Below are 23984 nucleotides of genomic sequence, written 5' to 3'. Positions count from 1 at the left end.
CTTCATTCCCCTCCACCCTGTACACCCCTTCCCCACCATTCCCCCCTTTAGTTCATGAACACGTGTCTCAAGTTCTTTAGATTCTATATTTTCCCTACTATTTTTACCCTCCCCCTATTTTCTATCTACTGTCTATGCTGCTTATTTTCTGTACCTTCTCCCCCCTTCTTCTCCCACTCCCCTGTTGCTAACCCTCCATGTGATCTTCATTTCTATGGTTCACTCCTGATCTAGCTGTCCTCTTAATTTGCTTTTGTTTTAGGTGTGGTTGTTGATAACTGTGAGTTTGCTGTCCTTTCACTGTTCATCTTTTTTATCTTCTTTTTCTTAGGTAAGTCCCTTTAACATTTCATGTAATAAGGGCTTGGTTGATAATGAACTCCTTGAACTTGATCATATCTGAGAAGCGCTTTAACTCTCTTCCATTTTAAATGAAAGCTGCGCTAGATAGAGCAATCTTGGTTGTAGTTTTCTGGATTTCATGACTTGGAATACTTCTTTCCAGCCCCTTCTTGCCTGTAAGGTCTCTTTTGAGAAATCCGCTGACAGTCTGATGGGAACTCCTTTGTAGGTGACTGTCCCCTTAGCTCTTGCTGCTTCTAGGATTCTCTTCTTCATTTTAATCTTGGCTAATGTAATAATGATGTGCCTTGGTGTGTTCCTTCTTGGGTCCAACTTCTTTGGGACTCTTTGAGCTTCCTGGACTTCCTGGAAGTCTATTTCCTTTGCCAGAATGGTGAAGTTCTCTTTTATCATTTGTTCAGAGAAGTTTTCCACTAATGGCTGTTCCTCTTTTCTGGTACCCCTATAATTCGGATGTTGGAGCGTTTAAAGATGTCCTGGAGGTTCCTAAGCCTCTCCTCATTTTTTTGAATTCTTGTTTCTACATTCTTTTCTGTTTGGTCATTTTTTTTCTCTTTCTGGTCCACTCCCTTGATTTGAGTCCCAGTTTCCTTTCCATTACTATTGGTTTCCAGTGCATTTCTGTTCATTTCCATTAGTTTAGCCTTCATATGTTCCTCTAATTTGTGACTAAAATCAACCAGTTCTGTGAGCATCCCGATCACCAGTGTTTTGAACTGTGCATCTGAAAGTTTTGCTATTTCTTCATCGCTTAGATTTATTGGCCCTGGGGCTCTAAGTTCTTCTTGAGCCATGTTTTGATCTGTTTGTGCCTGTTACATATGAGGAGAGGCACCTTAGCTGTTCACCAGGGCGGGTCCACCTAGGTCACTGGTTTATGATGCTGTATGTGGGGGCGGGGTCAGAGAGGGAGCAATGGCTATCCTCTCCACCTGCCCAGTCCACCTCACCGCTTGCCCCTGCCTGTTTATCTGAGTGCAAATGTGCAAGCCCACAGCCCTGTGCCAGGGCCTGCGCTATCTGTCGCAATGCACTTCTCTTCACTGGTTTATCTGCGCATAAATGCAGGACCTCAGACAGACAGACAGCTGCGTCGTGCCTTCCTGTAGCTACCCCGCAACTGGGATCCTCACCCTTGGCTGCTTGCGCGCTGCCTAGGTCCGGGGATCGTTTTTTGCCTGACGTGCTCCGCTGCTGGCTTCGCCCCTCTCACTGGTTTAGCTGAGTGGTTCGCTGTTTTCGGACTCTGTATTGTTCGATTTTCTGTGGTTTGGTTGTGTTTATTGTTGTTAAAACTTTGTTGTTTTTAGATTTGGTTGTGCGAGGAAGCAAAGTGTTTCCACCTATGCCTCCATCTTGGTGGAAGTTGTCTTGATATTCTAATAGCCATGCAAATATTCAGCAATTTTTCTTTTCAAATGTGATATGTAGTTAAGTGTCTCTTCAGTTTTGCAGGGGCAATTGCTGCTATTTTCCATAGACAATCACAATGGACTAAGGTGGCTTGGATTACCAACCAGGTGTCTGTGGGCCTCAGCATACAATTTAATCTCTTTTATTGTAGACTTTCTTACAAATCACATTTTTTTTATTTCTCAAGTTTTGTGAATCACTTTTGTTCCACTTCAGAATTATTTTTGTATGTCTCTTTAAATTGAAAATGTTGTAAGGCAATAGTGAAATTTTTAGATTCAACAAACACTGAGTGCCCATTATGTAGAAAGAAGGTGAAGAGATTAGCCAAAGAACATAATATGCCTGGCCATGGACACAGAGAACAGCGTGGAGATTGTCTGAAGGAAGGAGGCACTGAGTAGAGGCAGATAAAGAGGGTAATAGTGGGGATAATAGTGCTAGCACAAACAATAAAATACATAATTTAAAAAACGTTTAAGGAATATAGTATGGGACTTTCGACCAAGATGGAGGCATAGGTAGACACACAGTGCCTCCTGACACAACTAAAAGAAGGACAACAGCAATTTAAAAATAAAAAACAACCAGAACTGACAGAAAAGCTAACTGTATGGAAGTCTGGCAACCAAGGAATTAAAGAAGAAACATTCATCCAGACTGGTAGGAGGGATGGAGATGGCCAGCCCAGTGGAGAGGACTCTCAGTGAGGCGGTGACTGACAGACCCAGCAGAGTGGCGGATTGTGGAGCTGGCCATGCAGGGCTGCAGCTGGTGGGCAAGGGGCAGAGGACAGACCCAGCGAGGTGGTAGATTGTGGACTGGGCAGTCTCACATTTGCACATAGATAAACCGGGAGAAACAGCTGAGGAGCTGGATGTTCATACAACCCAGGGCCCCAATACAGGGAACTAAACCTCAGACCACTGATTGAAAACACCTGTGGGGGTTGAGGCAGCAGGAGAAATTCCCTGCCTCACAGGAGAGTTCACTGGAGAGACCCACAGGGTCCTAGAATATACACAAGCCCACCCACTTGGGAATTAGCACCAGAAGGGCCCAGTTTGCTTGGGGAAAGCGGCAGAAGTGACTGAAATCCAGCAGAGAGTGGAGCAAGTGCCATTGTTCCCTCTTGGACCCCTTCCCCACATATAGCATCACAATGCAGTGACAACCCACCCTGGTGAACACTTAAGGCTCTGCCCCTCACTACGTAACAGGTGCGTCAAGATACAAAAAAATGGCCCAAACAAAAGAACAGATCAAAGCTCCAGAAAATAGGCAACTAGGCAATGAGATAGCCAACCTATCAGATGCACAGTTCAAAACACTGATGATCAGGATGCTCACAGAGTTGGTTGAATATGGTTGCAAATTAGATGAAAAAATGAAGGCTACACTAAGTGAAATAAAGGAAAATGTACAGGGAGCCAATAGTGATGGGAAGAAAACTGGGACTCAAATCAATGGAGTGGACCAGTAGGAAGAAAGCAACCACCAAACAAAAGAAGGAAGAAACAAGAATTCAGAAAAATGAGGAGAGGCTTAGGAACCTCCAGTACATCTTTAAATGTTCCAATATCCGAATTATAGGGGTACGAGAAGGGGAAGAGGAAGAGCAACAAGTGGAAAAGTCATTCGAACAAATAATAAAGGAGAACTTCGCCAATCTGGCAAAGGAAATAGATTTCCAGGAAGCTCAGAGAGTCCCAAAGAATGTGGACCCAGGGAGGAACACACCAAGGCACATCATACTTACATTACCCAAGATAAAAATGAAGGAGAGAATCCTAGAAGCAGCAAGAGATAAGGAGGCAGTCACCTACAAAGGAGTTCCCATCAGACTGTCAGTGGATTTCTCCAAAGAGACCTTACAGGCAAGAAGGGGTTGGAAAGAAGTATTCCAAGTCATGAAAGGCAAAGACCTACATCCAAGATTGCTCTATCCAGCAAAGCTATTATTTAGAATGGAAGGGCAGATAAAGTGCTTCTCAGGTAAGGTCAAATTCAAGGAGTTCATCATCACCAAGCCCTTATTATATGAAATGTTAAAGGGATTTATCTAAGAATAAGAAGATAAAAAACATGTCCAGTAAAATGACAACAAACACAATTATTAACAACCACACCTAAAACAAAAACAAACTAAGCAAACAACTAGAACAGGAACAGAACCACAGAAATGGAGATCACATGGAGGTAGCAACAGGGGAGTGGGGAGAGGGGAAAGGTACAGAGAATTAGTAGCATAGATGGCAGGCAGAAAACAGACAGGGGGAGGGCAAGAATAGTATGGGAAATGTAGAAGCTACTTACAAGTATGACCCATGGACATGAACTAAAGGGGGGGAATGTGGGTGGGAGAAGGTGTGCAGGGTGGAGGGGAGTGAAGGGAAAATGGGGCAATTGTAATAGCAAAATCAATAAAATATATTTAAATCAAAATAGTTAAGCTGAAACTTTTATACCAAGGTTTCTACATTCTTCATTTACTCAAAATTTTATTTTATTTAGAATTTTATGAATAGTATATTTAAATGTGATATATGCAAATTTGTGTAAAGGCGTGTCCAACCTTTTGGCATCTCTGCACTACACTGGAAGAAAAATTGTTTTGGGCCATACATTAAATACCTTGTGACACGTAATCACACCCAAAAAAGTTTTGTGTTGGGCCACATTTATAACCAGCCTGGGCTGTGTGGGGCCCTCAGGCCGCAGGTTGGACACCCCTGAAGCCTTCAAACTTGTATAGAGGGGCAGCTGTTGTGAAAAAATGCTGAAAGAGGAAAAACACTGTTTCGCCTCCAGTAAGCTTATAATTGAACAATGTTAAACTAACTTCCTTACTCTGAAAGACTTCTCAGCCCTGGCTGGTGTGGCTCATTGGGTTGAGCACTGGCCTGCGAACCAGAAGGTCGCCAATTTGATTCTTGGAGTACATGCCTGGGTTATGGGCCAGGTCCCTGGTTGGGCTTACAAGAGCCAACCGATCAACATTTCTCTCACACATGGATGTTTCTCTCCCTCTCTCCCTCCATTCCCCTCTCTCTAAAAAAGTAAATAAAATCTTGATGAGAAAAAGAAAAAGACTTCTTAGATCTTTAAGATTTGACCAGCATTAAGATTTAAGCTTATTTGACCACTAGTGCCCATGGAATAGTTTGGGAAACACTGGACTATATATTTTAAATCACATTATGTCATATATTTACAGTCGAGTAGTTTTAAGGTATCATTTGATTATCATTACCCTGATCGTTGTATTTTTTAACATTTCTCCTTCTGATGTATCTCCTTTTTTATTGCTCTTATGTATTTTTTTCCTCTTATGTATTTATTTGCCTAACTACTAAAAGTTAGGAGATTTTGAAGTTGTTTTGTTTCTCTGTGAGGTATGGGTTTGCAAAACTAATGGAAAACATTTGCAATTAATATATAAATAATACGTAAAGTCAAATGCAGTTAACATTTGCCTTTAAAATATAGTAAATTATGACTTTGTACTTGGTTTTATTAACTGAAAACATCTGCAAAACTTGCAGAGGAAAGTGATGTTTAGAGAATTACAACTATTAGGTATATTGAGGTATCTCTAATTGAATTTTGCTTTCTTCCATAGAATTTTAAAAACATAGGTGAAAGAATAACTAGCAAACTAAAATCATTTAAAATCGTGCCACTCAGAGATAATCATCAGCATCTAACTTTTTGATAAAAGTAATACTTATACATGGGGGGGGAAACCCCAAACTTTATTGAAAAGCATAAAATGAAAGCCTCCCTATTCACCACTAAGCCAGCCTTCCCTACACCAAATCAATCCTTAGGGCTTTTCTCTTACCAAGTCACCGCAGTACTAGTTTCCCAGATGCCCATTGTTATTTGTTTGAGTATCCTTTGTATATTCATGGCAACATAAAATTTATACCTATCTTATAGTTTGGTTTTTTGCTTTGAGGTATTTCAGGTTGAGTGTTTGAAGGCCACATAATGTTCTACAGTAAATGCTGTTAACATTTTATTGTAGTCCTTCTATCTATGTCAATAACACAAGGTTATGAGGGACAGGATGGGCCTTGCTGTGAACACCTGAAAATTCGGAACTAGAATATTTTAGTATTTAATGTGTAGTTTATGTGGTGATTGAAATCCAGATTTATAATCTGACTTAAAAGTCTTCCAGGTAGTCTGATAAAAGTTTTTTAGATTTACAAACTTATATTAACTCCTATTAGAATATGAAAATTAAATCATGTTTTGATAAAATTTTCATTGTAAATGATCAGACAAAAGCCATGCTCTAGTATGATTTTTATTTTCCATCCTAGCAACACAGGTCTAGAGAAGTAAGCAAGCCAGATAGAGAAAGCTGCTCTTAATGTGTATGGACTATAAGAGCTGTTTTTCTGCTCCTACATAATGTCAGTATGGGAATGTTAGTATTTTCTTGAACTATACTTTTCTTTTATATTATAATATATTTAACCAGAATTAAGAGAGAACAGGAACTAGTATAAAGGACACATGGAAAACAACTAAGGGGGGTGGAAATGGGAGGGAGCTGGGGAGCATGGGGGGTGGGCTGAGATGGGAGTAAAAGACAGAAAACTGTACTTGAAAAATAATTAAGTAAAAAAATTGTTAAATTAAATTAAAAAAAGAGAGAACTATTATGGTTAATTGAATTTTGGTTATACGAGGAGTAATCAGTAAGTACCACTTTGTATTGTTTTATTCTTTATTGTTGAAAATCTTTGTGATCCATATCAATACCTTTTTTTGCATTGGTAAATAAATACTTGTTTGTTTCTACCACTTGTCCGTGAAAGAACCATGTCTAAACTATCCCAGCTCCTTATACCAGGAAGGTTGTGCATAAAATTATGTGTACCATAAATACTTGTTAAACGATGTTGTTGAAAATAATCGAATCTTTCTTTTTTTTTCCCCAGTGGGTTTTTTTTATTTAATTGTTATTCAAGTACAGTTTTCTGTCTTTTATTCCCATCCCAGCCCTCCCCCCCATAATCTAATCGTTCTCTGTTTTGGATTTGGCATGCAAAATACTGATTTTTTTGTTCCAGTAGGCAGAGCTTTTATATTAGATTGTTTCAAGTACATGTATAAAAGTTTGGAAAACATATATCAAATAAATAAATAAATAAATAAATAAATAAATAAATAAATAAATAAGCAAGACAGTCCTAACTGGGTGGCTTAGTTGGTTGGAGCATCATCCTGAACACCAAAACGTTTTGGGTTTGATTCCCGGTCTTTTTTCCAGATTGCAGGTTCAGTCTCCAGTGCATATGGGAGACTGGGAGTCAGCCGATCTCTCTCTCTCTCTCTCTTTTACTCTCACTCTCTTTTTCAAATCAATAAACATACCCTTGGGTGAAGATTAAAAAAAAACAAGATAGAAATGTTAGTACATAATAATTTTAAATGTTGTTTTTTATATTGTAATACAATTATAATGGGATATGTTTTTAATTAAAAATTTAAGAATTGCATGTTTTGATAGATTGCTCTTGCTTAAGGAAGGTGTAGGATTTAAGGGCAAGATAATCGTATATCAGTGACTAAAATATTTTTCTTCTCTTCTCCCCTACTCCCCATCTAGTACATACACTTTTTTATTTTAAGTGTTTTGTATTTACATAGTTTCTTTATTTCTTGTGGTCTGTTTCCTAGAGGGAGTTAATTCTGTAAAACATTTTTCATTTATTTAGATTGGCCAAAGAAAAAATGATGTATGAAAAAGAAGCAAAACAACAAGAAGAAAAGATTGAAAAAATGAAAGCTGAAGATGGTGAAAATTATGCCATTAAAAAGCAGGTAAAATTTTATCTTAAAATAGCTAACATGTACAGAATACCATATTAACTAATTTATTAACAGCTCTCTGAGAAGGTCCAGTTATTCCTTTACTATTAAAAACCTCCATTTAAAAATGAGGAAACTGAAACACAGGTTAAATAACTTGCCCAAGGTCATACAACTACTAAGTAGCATGTTGAACATAGGCATTCTGGCTGTGGAATTTGTACTCTAACATTAAGCTATGCTGCCTTTCCGCTTTTAGGTATTAAATATAAAAATGACTTAATTTTACATTACACCCCAAACTGATGTGAAGACCACCAAAATAAAATATATTCTATACTTTTCAGTAGCTACTTCTGATTATCTTAATAACAAAGTTTAGTGTCTGTAGCATTGCGTACAGGGTTTTTCTTGATTTTGAGACCTGTTTATCTTTCCACCTTCATCTCTTGCTAGTCCCTACCTAGACTTCTTAGTTTCTGCCTTTCGGTTTCCTGAACATACCCTTTGTCATTTGCCTTTGAGATGTTTGCTCAAGTCTGGAGTGCTCTTCCTACTCCTCTGTCTGCCCTCTTCTTATTAATTCCTATTCATCCTTTAAAAACGTCCCCTACACTCTGTGTTAGTCCTAAGTTAGGCACTTCTCTGTGCTCCCATAACACCTTATTTACTCCTATCATAGCATTTACTGAATATCCATTCTCGTCTGACACTTGTTTCATAATTCCTTCAAAGAAAAGAGGCTATCAACGGTACTTCCTCACATTCCCACCACAAAATTTATCATCCTCCCTACATCTGTACCCATACCACCTTCCTTCATGTTAGAGTAGATTATGTGCCCTAGCCTTGTTACAACCACTAATGACATTGTCATCACTTCCTTCCCCTCATCTTATATAACTGCAGTAGCATTTGACAGAAGTAACCACTGTCCTCGAAACACTCTTTTATGTTGACATCTGGCTTTCCTTCTATTACTCTGCCATTGTTCCTCAGTTGCCTTTACTGAAACTCTCCCATTCCCCTCTCTCCTTACTCCGCACCTATCTACCTACACTCCCCACATACACACATACACACATATTTTTTTAAATCTTTAAAAGTTCTAAAATCCCTGCCATAGCTAGTATGGCTCAGTGGATTGAGTGCCAGCCTGTGCACCAGAGGGCCATTGGTTCCATTCACAGTCAGGGCATATGCCCGGGTTGCAGGCCGGGTCCCCAGTAGGGGACACATGAGAGGCAACCACACATCAATGTTTCTCTCCCTCTCTCTCCCCCTCCCTTTCCCTCTCTCTAAAAATAAATAAAATCTTTGTAAAGAAAGTTCTAAGATCCCTCTCTGGGTAATCTTTTAGTCTCCTTTAACTTTAAGTGCCATTTTAATGCCCATTTATTTATTCATTCAACAGATATTTATTGACAAATACAGTTTCAGGTACTCTTTTAGTCATGGAATTAAAACCACTAACAGAACAAACAAAACTACTTCAATTCATGCTTATTTCGCATTCATTTCAGCGCCAGTATCTCCCAAATTTATCTCTGTGACTGACCACTTCAGATACATACTTAGCTAATCACCTGCTTCACATATCCTCGTGGGTGTCCAAAATAAAAAAGTTTGTTCTTCCCTCAACTCAACCCACTCCTCCCAAATAAAAAGCTGTTCCTTCTCTTATTTTCCTCCTCTCAGTATACAGTTATTTCCACCCATCCCAATACCCGAGCCAAAAATTGAGTGGGTCCCTTCTTGATACTTCTCTCTCTTTCTAATAACCACATATAATAACACAAAGTCCTATTCCTTATTCCCTCTATTTCTTTCTCTACTGCCATTATTTTAGTCCAGTTCACTATCATCTCTTGCCTGTACTATTGCAAAAGCCTCCTAGTTGGCATATCTTTTGTCTCTTGACACCTTCCATTCCTTTCTTACCACAACACCTAGGTTGATCTCTTCAAAATGTACATTGGATCGCATCTCCTTTAAAGTCCAATGCCCAGTGCATTTACAATAAAATCTAGATGATGCTAGGAAAAAGGAGAGTATAAACAAGCTATGTAGATTAATCTCAAGACTTAGTTTTTAGAATAAGCTTTATGAACTCTCAGTGGTTTTCACCATGTAAATTATGTTACAAATGGTAATAGTGCACACTTAATCCAGACTTAATTTTGCAAAATTTACCACTTAAAGTGGGTTTTTCTGCAGGTTTTCTATAAGTGGGTTCCCCCCCCCCACTTTTCCTACCCATAGCCATTGCCCCCACTTCCCTCTAGCCATCACTGTGCTGTTGTCTGTGTCTACGGGATATGCATATATATTCTTCAGCTAGTCCCTTCACCCTCTTTCATCCAATTTCCCCCACCCCCTCACTCTGACAGCTGTCAGTCTGTCCCATGTATCTGTGCCTCTTTTTCTAATTTTGGTTCTTTTCAAAATAAGTAAGATGTTTTAGGACCCCAGAAGGCAAAAATATCAGTCAGAGTTGTTGCTATTCTTTTCTGGCTAAGCAATATTGCACAACATCCAAATATTGCACAAATTGATTTTTATTTTATTTTGTTTTTTATTATATTTTATTGCTATCACCCAAGGTAGGTACTCAGGGTGTGCCCTTCATGTGGTCTGAGTACACCCTCCTCTTTTAGTTGAGCCTTGGTTGTTATTGGCAGATCAATGGGAGGGATTTACCCAGGCCAGTCAGCTACAAGGACTGGCTGTGACCACTGACCACCAACCTCTACCCTCTGTGGAGAATCAGCTATGGAAGGGTGGTTCTTCCATAGTGCTCTGATGTGGTCTGTAGCTGTCCAGTGGATGCGCTGGCCCTGGGGTTTCCCCCAGTGGTACAGTGATGCAGGTCAAGTTTAGCCCCCTCTTGTGTTTTGCCTGGAGCCTCTCTTCCTGAGCTATAAAGCAATCTGAGAAAGCTGGTACTTCTCCAAGAGATGGCTTGGACATTTCTAGGCCAACTCAAACTGTGAATCTAATCTGGCTGCTGCTATTCCCTGGCCTGGGGCTCACTGAAGCCAGCTGTTGCTTTTTGGAAAGGATTTAGGAAGTTGTGAAGCCTGAATCAAGACCAGCCATTCATATGGAAAAGCAGCTTGGGTGGGCCCATAAGTTGGGTGGGGCAGAGTCTCTGGGAATCTCCTAGGTGGGTCTAACAGTGTTAGATGGGTTGATGGAGTCTCAGACATGGCACTAACTTACCAACTCTGTAGGAAAGGTTTAGCAGAGGGACAGTGGCTTCTGCTCACCTTGATACCAGACACTTTAGTTCCTCCCTGTATGCCCCTGATTCCCTTCACGCTGCTACTCCCGTGCTGGAGCTCAGAGGGAGTGAGTCTGAGTAGGTGAGTCTCTGTGTGGGTTCTTTAAGAGGAACTGATACGGGCTTCAGAAGTTTCTTCCACTGACTCAGTCCCAACTGGTTTTTGCTGCCAGAAGTTATAGGGACTTATCTTCTTGGTACTGGAACCCTGGGCTGGGGAGCCTGGTGTAGGTCTGGGACTCCTCACTCCCAAGATATTCCTCATGATTTTTATCCACCATACTTGGATGGGAGACCATTGAACTGTTGTGAAATTTGTCTTTCTGAGAAAGATGCACACACATTTTTGTGTGATTTACTTGAAACATGAGTTAATGTTCAGTTTGATTTGTTCAGCCTGTTCTGCATTGAGCCCCTCCTACCAGTCTTGATGGGTGCGGTTTCTTTAATTCTATAGTTGTTAGACTTCCATTCAACTTGATTTGTGGTGGTTCTGAGTGATGGTCATTCTGTATTTTAGTTGTAGTTTTCACATGGTTGTGTGAAGAAGCAAACCATGCCTGCCTGTGCCACCATCTTGACTAGAAGCCTGCCCAAAATTGATTTTAGCTCTCTACTTATGATTTACTTGTTCAATCTCCTCATCCCTCATTTAGGTATGGATATAGACAATTTTGTCTTCATCCAGGAAAGATATTCTGGTCTCTTTTTTTTTTTAACCTACCCAGGAGCAGAAATTCAGGGCCCAGTGCGGGCCATAGGAGAGGCAACCACATATTGATATTTCTCTTCCTGTTTCTCCACCCTTCCCCTCTCTACAAATTAATTAATTAATTGGTTAGTTAATTTAAAGAAAGACTAACTTGGTGGGCACCATTTTCCCACCAAGATTTCTCGAAAAAATTTTGCAGTTATTACATACAATTGAAGTGTTGTGAAATTTGTCTTTTTGAGAAAGATGCACACACATTTTTGTGTGATTTACTTGAAACATGAGTTAATGTTCAGTTTGATTTGTTTTCCTATAAATGAAGGGGAAACTTTTTTTATTAAATAAATGGAAAATAATAGGAGGTTTTAGTCTACAAAGAGGAGTTTGCCTTAGGGTCTCTTAGAAGGCTGATCCTGTAATACCAGATATAATAAAAATACTATGTAAAGTACTTTCAGTGGTACAAGAAAGTGTTATTGTCTCTTGGTGTGTAAACTCAGGTATATGAATGGTATTTCATTTGTATATTTACTTTTTTGTTTTTTTGTTATAAATTCATGGAAGTTACAAAAAGTGTTTAGGGATGTCTCATACACCCTTCGCTATTCCTCCCACAATGTTAGCATTTTGCTTAATTATATTACAATATCCAAATCATAAAACTGGCATTGGTACACCATAGAGCTTATTTACATTTCACTAGTTGTAATCATGTGTGTGGTTCTTTCTGTACAGCTCTATCACATGTATAGCATGTGTAACTACCACCACAGTTAAGATGGAGAACGATTCCATCACAAGACTACCTTATGCTGCGTCTTTATTTCTTCCCTCCCCTAAATCCTAAATAATTAACCAAGAATGTAATGTAACATGGAATGGAATAAACACAGTATATAACCTTTTGCAATTGGCTTTTTCCACTCAGCTTAATTCTTTTGAGGTCCATCAGAGTCATAGAATGTATCAATAGTCTGTTCCTTATGCTTGCTGAGTAGTATTCCATGATATGGGTGTATCACAGATTAACTATCAAAGGACATTTGGTTTGTTTCCAGGTTTTGGTTGTAGGGAAAAAGCTGCTGTGAACATTTGTGTACAATTTTGGTGTGAACATAAATTTTCATTTCTCTGGGATAATATACCAAATCAGTTGCTGGGTCATATTAGCACATTTTTGCTTTAAAATAAACTGCTAAGCTGTTTTCCACGGTGGCTGTATCATTATAAATTTTCCCCCAATGCCTTTACTAATGTGGCTCAGTTGTTTGGGCATCATCCTGCAAAGTGAAAACAAGGTTGCTAGTTCGATTCTGTTCTGGACACATACCTGGACTGTGGGTTCAGTCCCTGCTCAGAGTGTGTGAGAGGCAGTCGATCGGTGTATTGTGTCTCCTTCTCATCAATGTTTATCTCCCTCGCTGTCTCCCTCCCTTGCCCTCTCTCTAAAAATAAAGGAGTAAAATCTTTTTTAAAAACATTCCCACCATTGATGTGTGAATGACTCTTTCTCCACAGTCTCACCAGCATTTGATGTTACAACTGTTTTTCATTGCTTTAAAATTTTTTTTAAAGATTTTATTTATTTATCTTTGGAGGGGAAGGGAAGGAGAGGGGGAGAGAAATATCAATGTATGGTTGCCTCTCTTGCATCCCCTGCTGGGAACTGGCCTGCAACCCAGGCATGTGCCCTGACTGGGGATTGAACCAGGATCCTTTGGTTTGCAGGCCCATGCTCAATCCACTGAGCTACACCAGTCAGGGCTGTTTTTCATTTTTATGCATCACTTAAATGATAGGTGTGTAGTGATAGCTGATTGTTCTTTTAATTTGAATTGTCCTAATGGCTAATAGTGTTGAACATCTTCTCATTTGTTTATTTGACACCTATGTCCTCTTCAGTGAACTGTCTGTTCATGTCTCCTACCTATGTCTTTCTGCTTGAATGCTTTGTTTTTTATATATTTTAGATAAATGCCTCTTGTCACATATGTGGTTTGCATATATTTTCTCTAAGTCTTTAATTTGTCTTTTTTTATTTTCTTAACAGGGCTTTTCACTGAGGAACAGTTTTTTTAAATTTTGAGGACATCTAATGCATGGCTAATGTTTCCTTCCTTTTGTGAATCATACTTTTGGTCTCAAATCTAGGCCCCCTTGACCAGTCCTAGATCCTGAAGATAATCTTTTCTTAAAGTTTTGTGCTTTTTATGTCTTACATTTAAGGCTTTGATTGAGTTAATTTTTGTGTAAGGTGGGATATTTAGTTAGGTGCTCATCCTTTGGCCTGTGGGTGCCCAGTTGCTTCAGCAGCGTGTGTTGAAAAGGTCATCCTTCCTCCACTGAATTTGTTTAAAATTTATACTTCTGTCAAAAACCAGTTGGACATACTTGTGTGGGTCTCTTTTGGGGTTCTCTCTTCTGGTGTCTGTCCCCTAACTGCACTGTCTTGATTGATGCAGCTATAGAGTGAGCCTTAACATAAGGAAGCGTGGGTCTCTCACTCTTTTTCCCCAAATTATTTTAGCTATTCTAGTTCCTTTGCTTTCCATAAACTTTTTAAAGTAGTTTGTCTCTATCTATAAAACACCTTGCTGAGATTTAGATAGGAACTGCATTAAACTTAGACAGTTTGAGACTTGACATCCTTACTATGTTGACTTTTCTAATCAGTGAAAATTGTAAATTCGAGTTTATTTAGATCTTGCTTCTTTCATTAGCATTTTATAATTTTCAGCATACAGAATCCTGCATGTTTTGTTAGATTTATACCCGAGTATTTCATTTTCTTTGAAGCTGTTGTAAGTGTGCTGTTCTTAGTTTCAGTTTCCACATAAACAGTACTTGTTAGGTAAAGAAGTGCTACCAGTTTTTTGTGTGTTGATCTCATAACCTGCAACCTTACTGAACTCACTTATTCTAGGATTTTTAAAATAAATTCCTTCTGACAAAACATAGACAATGTATAGACCATCATGGCCACATAGTCAATCATGTCATTTGCTGTTAAGGGACAACTTTATTTCTTTTCAATCTGTATGTCTTTTTTCCCCCTTGCCTTATTGCTCTGGCTAGATCTTAAGAGTACAGTGTTGAATAAGAGTGGTGAGTGAGAGTTGCCGTCCTTACTTTGTTCCAATAAGAAGTAAGTGGCAGTCTTTTGCAATGAAATATAATGTTAGCTGTGGGTTTTTTGTAGGTGGTCTTTTTTAAGTTGAGGAAGTTTCCCTCTATCCCTAGTTTGCTGAGTTTTTTGTCATGACTGGGTATTGAATTTTATCGAATGCTTTTTTCATGTCATTTGATAAGGTCCATATGGGTTTTCTTTTTGGGCCAGTAATATTGTAGATTACATAGACTGATTTTCAGATATCGAACCAGACCTACGTAATTTTTAAAAATTTTTTGAAATCTTTATTAAGAGTTCCTCACGCACCTACAGACAAAACCCAGACTCCATAGCCTTTCTGGTAACACATTGCCTTTATGCTGAAGGATAGTGTCAGGCAACAAAACTGGTCAGTGATTGCACCAAGACCCAGCCTTTGTAGGTTTTTGCCAAATGGTCGCCATATGTACATCCTTCCTTCCTGGCGGTGATACAAATCCCCAAGACTGTTTTTGCTACAAGGCACAACATACGGAGTCTTCACTTTCTAGGAGCAGAAGAAAGGTCTTGTCTTTTGAATATCTTCTTGATCACTTGATCAGTGGCGTTTAATTCTTTCTATATGTTGCTGGATTCAATTTGCTAATTTTTTTGAGCATTTTTGCGTCTTAAGTTTATGGGACATAATGATCTGTAGTTTTCATTTTAACACTACCTTTGTTTGATATGGGCATCAGGTTAATACTAGTTTGTAAAATGAGTTGGGAAGTGTTCCCTCCTTTTTTCTTGAAGGATTTGTGTAAAATTGGTACTAATTTCTTCTTTAAATATTTGATAAAATTGTTCAGTGGAACAATCTAGGCTTGGAGAGTTCTTTTTCAGGAACTTTTAAATTATGAATTCAAGGTATTTGATTATAAAACTATTTAGATTATTAATTGAGTTTTAGTGATTTGCTTTTTCAAGCACTTTTTAAATTACAAATTTAATTTATTTAATAATCATAGAACTATTCAGGTTATCAGCTGAGTTTTAGCGATTTCCATTTCTTCTAAGTTGTTAAAATCAGGGGCATCAAGAAGAATATTATAAAATTGTTTGTAGTATTTTTTCTCCTTTTAATGGTTGAAGATCTGTAGTGCTCTTTTTTATTACTGATACTGGTAGTTTGTGCCTTCTTTCTTTGTCTTTGTTGATCTTACAAAGGGTTATCAATTTTTTCAAAAGGTCGGCTCTTTGTTTTATTACTTTTTCTCTGTTGTTTTTAATTTCATTGGTTTAGGATCTTATTTCTATTCTCTTCCTTCTGCTTGCTTTGGGATTGATTATTTTGTTCTTCCTTTCCTAAGTTCCCGAACTAAGAACTTAAATTTTTAATTTGAGATCTTCTTTTTTAATGTAAGGATTTAGTGCTGTAAAATTCTCAGCATTGCTTTAGCTGAATCCTGCAAAACTTGATGTGTTATATTTTCATTTTCACTTATCTATATATTTCTGTTTCCATTGAGACTTTCTTGTGGAGCCATGGGTTATTTAGAAATATGTTGTTTAACTTCTAAGAGTTTAAAGACTTTCTGTTTGTCCTGTTATTTTTGTTTTGTTTGTTTTGTTGTTGTTTTTTGACCCAGGGTGCAGTGTATTGCTGTGAATATTTCATGGGTGCTTGAAAAGTATTTGTATTTAACTTTCTTAGGTAGAATGTTCTATAAATGTCTATTAGACCTTACTGGTTGATGGTGTTGTTCGGTTCTTTTGCACCTTTGCTGATTTCTTTTTTAGTCTAGTACTTCTATGGGGTATTAAAATCCTCAAATATATTTGTGGATTTGACTGTTAGTTTTATCAGTTTTTGTTTTCTGTATTTTGAAACTATCTTGTTAGTGCATACACATTTAGGATCTCTGTGACTTCTTGGGGGTATTGATCATTTTATCATTGTGTAATAATGCTCTTTCTTCCTAAGTTTTTTTGCTCTGAAGTCTGTCCAGTTATCCAACATTAATAGAGCCACTCCTTTTTTAATGTTTAGTGCATGACATTTGTTTTTTCATCCTTTTATTTTTGATCTGTTTTGTTCTGTTTGAAGTGAGTTTCTTGACGACTCCAAAAAGTTGGATCCAGTCTGTGAATGTGTGTCTTTTAGCTGGTGAATCCAGACCATTTATATTTAAAATAGTTATTCCTATTGTTAGGGTTTAAGGAACCAGATTATTTTTGACCCATGGGATTCTTCTTACATCCTTAACTAATCAGCAGTAACCTCAAACACAAGTCAAATGAATTTCTTCTAGTTTGAGAGAAGGGTTCCCAAAAGTAAGCATTCCAAGAAGCCATGTGGAAACTGTAAGGCTTTTTAAGACCTAGCCTCAGATCTTCAGTCTGAGAATCCCAACTGCACTACATTCCCTTGGTCACACAGAGCTAACCCAAATTCGGTATGGGAAGTGGCTGCCCAAGGGCAAGAATTCCAGGAGATGAGGATCATTGGGGGCCGTCGTGGAGACTGGCTACCAACCACTACCACTAATCCACATGCTAAGAGTTGAAATCAAAGTCGTCAGCTGTAACTCAGGCCCTGTCAACTAGCTAATCACTCTGAGACTTGACTTTCTTATTTGTAAGTTGAGACTGGACTAGATGACCACTATGTCCTTTCCGACTCTGTGATTCTCCATCTGTTTTTCTGGCAAGAGTATCTTTATATCTTTTCCCCCTCAGCTTTATTGAGGTATAGTTGACTATAATTCCTGTGTTTAAGTCTGTGGTGTCTTCTGTAGGTTTCCAGATATAATATAGTTGAGGTATAGTTGAAAATTATATAGATTTAAGATGTTCAGCCTGATGATTTGACCTATGTGTACATTGTGAACTATTTACTGTAGTCAAGCTACTCAACAAATCCATCACCTCATACAGCTGCCATTTTCTTTTGTTGTCAAATGGATTTATCAACATGTTTATTAACACATTGCTATTTTACCATAATATAAAAGAAAAGATATAACCATTGTTCAGTTATCTCTGGACTTCTCTGGAGCTCAGTTTAGCAGTTACCATTGGTTCCAGAAGCAGCCAGTATCCAGCGTTGGAGTGCCTGTAGATTATACTTAGAGCCAGCCCTGTGTGAGAGTGATCTGGATCAGTAAAGAAGCTGCAATCCTTCTGCCAATCACGCAATAGCAAAACTTAACATTGACCAGATTACTTCACAGAACTCTTCTTTCGGGGGGGGGGGGGATGACAATCTGCCAATTAGAGTGTCTTCCCTCCAATTTATCTATGTTTGATTTTTAAAGGAAATTGATCAGATTTTAATTCAGTTGTTTATTCATTGTTATAATCTCAGCCTTACTAAGCTTCCTCTTCCATTTTACCTGAATAACATCTTCAAAAAAGCATAATTTTTTAAAAACAATTAAACATTAGTAAGACTGCATCCTGTTTTATTCCCCTAAGGTTCCTTGTACCTCCCAGTCTGTGTCAAGATTCTGGCCTAACCTCAGTCTTGTCATAGTCAGCATTAGAATAAACTGACAGTTTACTCAGATATTTTAAACAGAGACGCCATTCATTTTAGTGACTTCCTCCCAAAGGAACACTTTGAAAGGTAATACTCATTTAGTGTAGTGAAAGTATTTTGAGGGGTGTCTTTACTGTATAATCGCACCTTATATACTGTCTTTTAAAATTATTTCTGGCAGTTGTAATTCATTGTTACAAGGTAAAACATATGATTTATGGCCTTGTAAGAGATATGGTTTTGGATTCCAAATCATAGTCATCACTGTACTGGAAGCCTTCGGCTCCCTCTGGTATGGCCTTATAGAAGCAGTGTCAGATGTTTGCTTTTATGTTTATGCTTCTATACTGGATTGGAAGATGGACACCTTCTCTCTTTCATCTTTGTGTCTCCTGTGCCTGGTGTCCTGCAGCTATATAGTAGGCTTATTGAGTGAATTGGGGCTGGGTACAGGAAAGACTAATCTTTGGCTCCACATTAAGTCAGATGATGATTCTGGCTCTGTAATAATAATGAGCAGAAGTTATTTTGGATAGCACTGTTTAAAGTTTATTTCAGTGACAACTTACTAAAGCTTTTTAAAAAGTTCACAAGTATACATTTGGCTTATCATGTGTTTGACCTATTCTTTCTTTCTTTTATCTTATTAATTTTTATAAGCTATTCTCAAGGGAAATCCATAGGGGAGGAAATATGAATTGCTTACCCAGTGAAATGTGCCTGCCACTGATTTTTCACATGACTAACCAGATACACAAAAATAACGTAGGAATGGTGATTAAATATCTAGGCATAGTATGCATAGCTCTGAAGTCAAGTCATGATTCTCCATTTGAAATTTTCAACCTGTGCCTTATCAGTAAAAGAATTACAAGTTCAGCAGTAGATTTTCACCTGAGAAAACATGGACAGAGAGAGCATCACTGTGTATTAGAATTTGTTTACAGTGTGAGCTATGACGAAACTGTTGGGGCTGGGACTTACTAAAGTTTCTGTTAAAATACATTATAGTTACCATTAAGTTATGCTTTTCTTCTTTTTATTTTATATGAGCTAGATAATTAACCTTAGTAAAAGTTCAGATTTTTGTACTCATTTAACCAGAGGTATTTGATCACACATGAGCATTTGGAATTAAATGCTTAATTGATATCTGTGTCTTTCTAAGAATAGTTGTAAGGAAATAAAGCTTCCTACTTACCTTAGGAAAAAGACTTTTGAGTTCCAACATCTGAAACTAATTTATTTACCCTCTTATTGATTGGGTCTCTGAGTCAATGCTTTGATTTGTTTCTTCTATGATTTTATATGTTATAGCCCAGCTTTGAATATTTTTAAGTCCAGAAATATATGCTGGGATAAATATTCCTGTGTTTAATTCTGTGGGGTCTTCTGTAGGAAGAGGCAGAAGTTCAGATTCAGAGGGATGCTAGGTTAGTAATTTGGCTCAAACTACATGGGGAGAATAATCTGTCTCCTAAAATGAAGCACAAGGATAAGTAATAACTTTTTATGCATGATAAGCATCAAAAATATGAACCTGCTGGTCTTTGCGTTTCATTTTTCTTTACCTTTGTCTTTCAGTGAGAGCCTCCTGCAGTGTGCACACGATGTGATCAATAACTCAATAACTCTTTTCATGCAGTAATTATCTCCATGTGATATTATCTGAACACTGTTTTTCTTTATTACTCAAAAGATGCAGGAGATGTTTATATAACCAGCTGATCCCATTTTGGATAAAGGTGCTTTGTGACAGCAGGAGAAATAGTTTATTTTACGTAGCCTTTTAAAATAAATGCTCTATGGAAAGCTTTTTCAGTTAATTTTCACTTAGCACAAGAAGGTGATTACCAAAAAGATTTAGATCTAAAAGTTGTGCTTTGTATATTTTACACTATGATAGTCATTCTGACTTCTAACGAACACAATTTAAATTAAAATATTGAGTCCCGGCTGGGTGGCTCAGTTGGTTGGAGTGTTGCTTGGATGCACTGGGGTTGCACGTTCGATCCCCCAGTTGGGGCACATGTAGGATCAGCCAGTGAATGTATGAATGAGTGAAACAACAAAAATAGATCTCTCCTTCTCTCTTTCAGAGCGGTCAATAAAAGAATTAAATGAAAATATTGAACTTTTACATAGCTGTATTTTTTTCTGATTCCTCAGAGTCACTTTAGATATTTACAGAAGTGTAAGCTAAATACATAAGTTCTGCCATCTCTGCCTGCCTCACAGAGACTCTTCCTACAGGCGGAGATCCTGCAGGAGTCCCGGATGATGATCCCAGACTGCCAGCGCAGGCTGGAAGCGGCCTACGCCGATCTGCTGCAGACACTAGTGAGTGAGACGTCTCTGTCTTGTTTACATGTTTAAATCTGATATATAAAAGATCAAAAATTTTTTAATATTTTTACAATGAAAACTAATTGGTGACATATTTTGTTCATTTACCCAGTGGTACCAATATATTCAGAATAATTAATGAAGTTCAAATTTTGTTTTAAATTATGCCTTCAGTAAAAGTACAATGTCCAGTATGTTTCTTCTATTTATTTAAACTTAATTAAGTATATTTGAGTTAACAGGGTAGGTATTCATGGTACTAATATTGTTCCCCAGTATCTTGAATTATTTGGTTTTCATACATGAAGATCTTTTTCATACATTGAAGGTAGGTAGATTGTTTGAAATTTTAGAAAATCTTAAGTGTGTCAAATGCACTTGGACCATAATAAAAAGGATCTGGAATTCTCTCAGATTCAAATCTGAATTAGTTTGAGAGAGAAAAACCCTGTGATCTAGGTAGTCCTCTTACATTAAATTGGAGCTAGATGCACTGTTATTATACTTGCTTTATAAATGCTTTGTGATACAGTGGCAGAGTCATTTTATAAAGAATTCTAAGAATAATTAAGTCATCTTATTTCTTTCCTAATAGACATAAAAAGTATAATACTATATACAAGCCAATTGGAATATATGTGGATGGTAATTTGATGAATTCTAACATTTACTAATTTCATTTTTTATTTCTGTTTCTTGAGCTAATATTAATTACTAGCTAGCTACACAGCTGTCTCCTGATTCATAGTTGTTCCCTATATAACAAAAATAATATGAGGCTTTTTCAGTGTGATCATATATATTCTTTGAAGGAGAATGAGATTTGTTTTCCTACCAAAATAGCATCAAGACTAAATCTGTAGGGGGGGGGGCGGGCGGAATATTCACATTTTACTATAATTTTGACGTAGAACCTTGTATTTATCAATAGGAACCTTTTAAAGGCAAGATTGCTTTCCTTAACAGCCCAAAATGAAGCTATGATTTTGAAGTAAAGAGTAGATGAAAGCAAGAAATAATTACTCTATTAAAATACTACTTGAGACAGAAGCATCATCTGTATTTCCTGACAATTTAAATGATTTTTTTTCTCTCATGAATCTAGTAGTATAGAAATTGCTTGAAAAAAATAATACTGTTTTTGGATGATGTATTTGAGAATGTATTCAGCAATATCTCTACCCTCAAACAGCTTATATTTACTGATAGAGAACAAAGACAAGTATAATGCAGAGGTTCAAGAAATTCTTACCTATAGTCTGAATTAAGTAAATTGTTATTCCTTTTGCTGTAAGTTTTATATTACATAAACATACAACATTTCATTTCCTCTGCTGTGTAATTGTTTGTGTGTTGCTATCTTTTGTTGACCTGACCTGAATTACTGACCATAGCCTTGTTTATTTATTAAATACCAAGAAAAATTTGCTATGCATAATAATTTAGATGATAATATTTCATTTATCTGTATCCACTATAATATATTAGTTAAATTTTTTATATAAACTATGAAGGAAAATTTCAGTCTTTAAATATTAGAAAAGGAAAAATGTTGGTATTTTGTTTCCTTATGAGAGGATATATAATGTTTATTAATAGGCAGGAAGTTCATTTTTCTAATTCAAAGATTATACTTAAATCTGGCATGACCCCAGCCAGAGTTGTCTTTGTCATTGTGAGTAGCTTTGGGATTATTTTGGTCTAAATTTTATCATATATGTAACACATTAAGAAGTCATCATTTTTTGCTTTTAGTCCATGATTAATAATTATTCATTTAATAGCTTTAGATGACCATGTTTTTCACTTATGTATTGAGAATATGCAATGAGACCAAACCAAACCTATTTCTTCTCTTACCTGTAAAAAAGAACCTGTGGAATTACACTATATTTAGATGAGTTTTGGAATCCTTTTTCTTTTAATTTTAGAGCTATTTACATTGATGGTTTGTAATACTTGAGCAAATAAGTAATAAAATACTAAAGTTTGAGAAGGATAAACTTGCTTTTTATATTTCATTTTAGGAGAGTGAAAAGGAGTTGGAAGAAGCTGAGGAATATAAGGAAGCACGTTTAGTACTGGATTCAGTGAAGTTAGAAGCCTAAAGTTTTTCTGTACAGGGTGTTTTTTTGCAGTTAAACCTGGGGTTCATTCCACAATTCATTGTTTTTGACCACTGCTGTTTGTTCAAGTAGTATGAGGATGTGATCCTTTTTATGTAGTTGCATATATTTTTCTTTGCCTAATTTAATGTGTCAAATAAATGAATTCGTCTAATAAAATTGTTTTTTATACTTTTTTACAAAATATTTTAATTAAACTTTCATTATTAAGTCATAGACATTTTTGACAGAGAATTAAAATTTGTTAGATTTTATTTGAAGTTCAAATATTTTGCTTTATAAGTGTGGTTTGAGTTAAAAACAGGATACCGCCCTGGCTGGTGTAGCTCAGTGGATTCAGCACCAGCCTGCAAACCAAAGTGTTGCTGGTTTGATTCCTAGACAGGGCACATGCCTGGGTTGTGGGCCAGGAACGCAGTAGGGGGCACACGAGAGGCAACCACACACTGATGTTTTACTCCGCCTCTTTCTCCCTCCCTTCCCCTCTCTCTAAAAATAAATAAAATATTTTTAAAAATCAGGATACCATTTTATTTTTTAGATAAAAATCCAAATTTTGAGCAGTTTCTTTTGAATAGGGTTCGACCCCCTGATTAGAAGAGAAGAACCATGTATTTATCACTTCACAGTGAAAGTCTATCATTTTCACTACTAATGAGAAACATTTAAATTTTTTTCCAGAAAGATTTATACAGAAAACACCAACCATTTAATGTTCAAATAAAGATTCCTATGAGCGATAAAGAATTGAGTTGTATTTTGAAGGAATAGCATCTAACGCCACTGGTGTGTTGGGAAATGTTTAATGGCTCTTGAAGATGGGAAAGGAACCTCTGAGTTGCAGCTGTTGCTGAGTTTTGTGGTGTAAATTCTACTACTGTGACCTATTTCAAGCTAGTAACGTGACATCACTGAACACAGAGTTGGGAAGGTAATGAGCCGGCTCCAAAATACACTGGCCATAGCCAAACCTGGATTATTTTTGATTAACTAGAAAAGAGCATTGCTTTATCACAGGTATTTTTTCAGTACAATTATAAACCCATTACCTAACCACTTGAGTCCATTTTCCAAAAATATGTAACAACTCATGTTCTCCTCTATTACTAGAAAATGTGTATGAGCCTTATATTGTCAGCCTAACATGAACAGTGACCTAATGAACCAAAATAGTTACAATAGCACTTAAACTTTAAACTCATAATTGAAGAAAATAATAAAACTTGAATTTTTGCAGCTACAGACTCATAGTGTGATTTGATTTTTGGAAGTTGCAAATGGTT

General features: G+C 37.1%; 1 protein-coding gene across 1 annotated transcript in view; it reads left to right on the top strand.

The window, feature by feature from the left end:
* Positions 1 to 23221, top strand: part of TBCA (tubulin folding cofactor A) — an 82941-nt gene extending 59720 nt beyond the window's left edge. Inside the window, exons 2-4 of the mRNA XM_037143703.2 lie at positions 7512 to 7617; positions 20483 to 20569; positions 22603 to 23221. Of these exons, the coding sequence (XP_036999598.2) occupies positions 7512 to 7617; positions 20483 to 20569; positions 22603 to 22683 (274 nt within the window). The 3' untranslated portion in view covers positions 22684 to 23221. The remainder of the gene's footprint in view (positions 1 to 7511; positions 7618 to 20482; positions 20570 to 22602) is intronic.
* The last annotated feature ends 763 nt before the right edge of the window (positions 23222 to 23984 follow it).

The sequence above is a fragment of the Artibeus jamaicensis genome, unplaced genomic scaffold (genome assembly GCF_021234435.1).
Source record: "Artibeus jamaicensis isolate MK-2021 breed Jamaican fruit bat unplaced genomic scaffold, CSHL_Jam_final contig_373, whole genome shotgun sequence".
Classification (NCBI taxonomy): Eukaryota; Metazoa; Chordata; class Mammalia; order Chiroptera; family Phyllostomidae; genus Artibeus; species Artibeus jamaicensis.
Note: the sequence above shows the minus strand (reverse complement) of the source record. Positions and strands in the feature narration are given on the sequence as shown.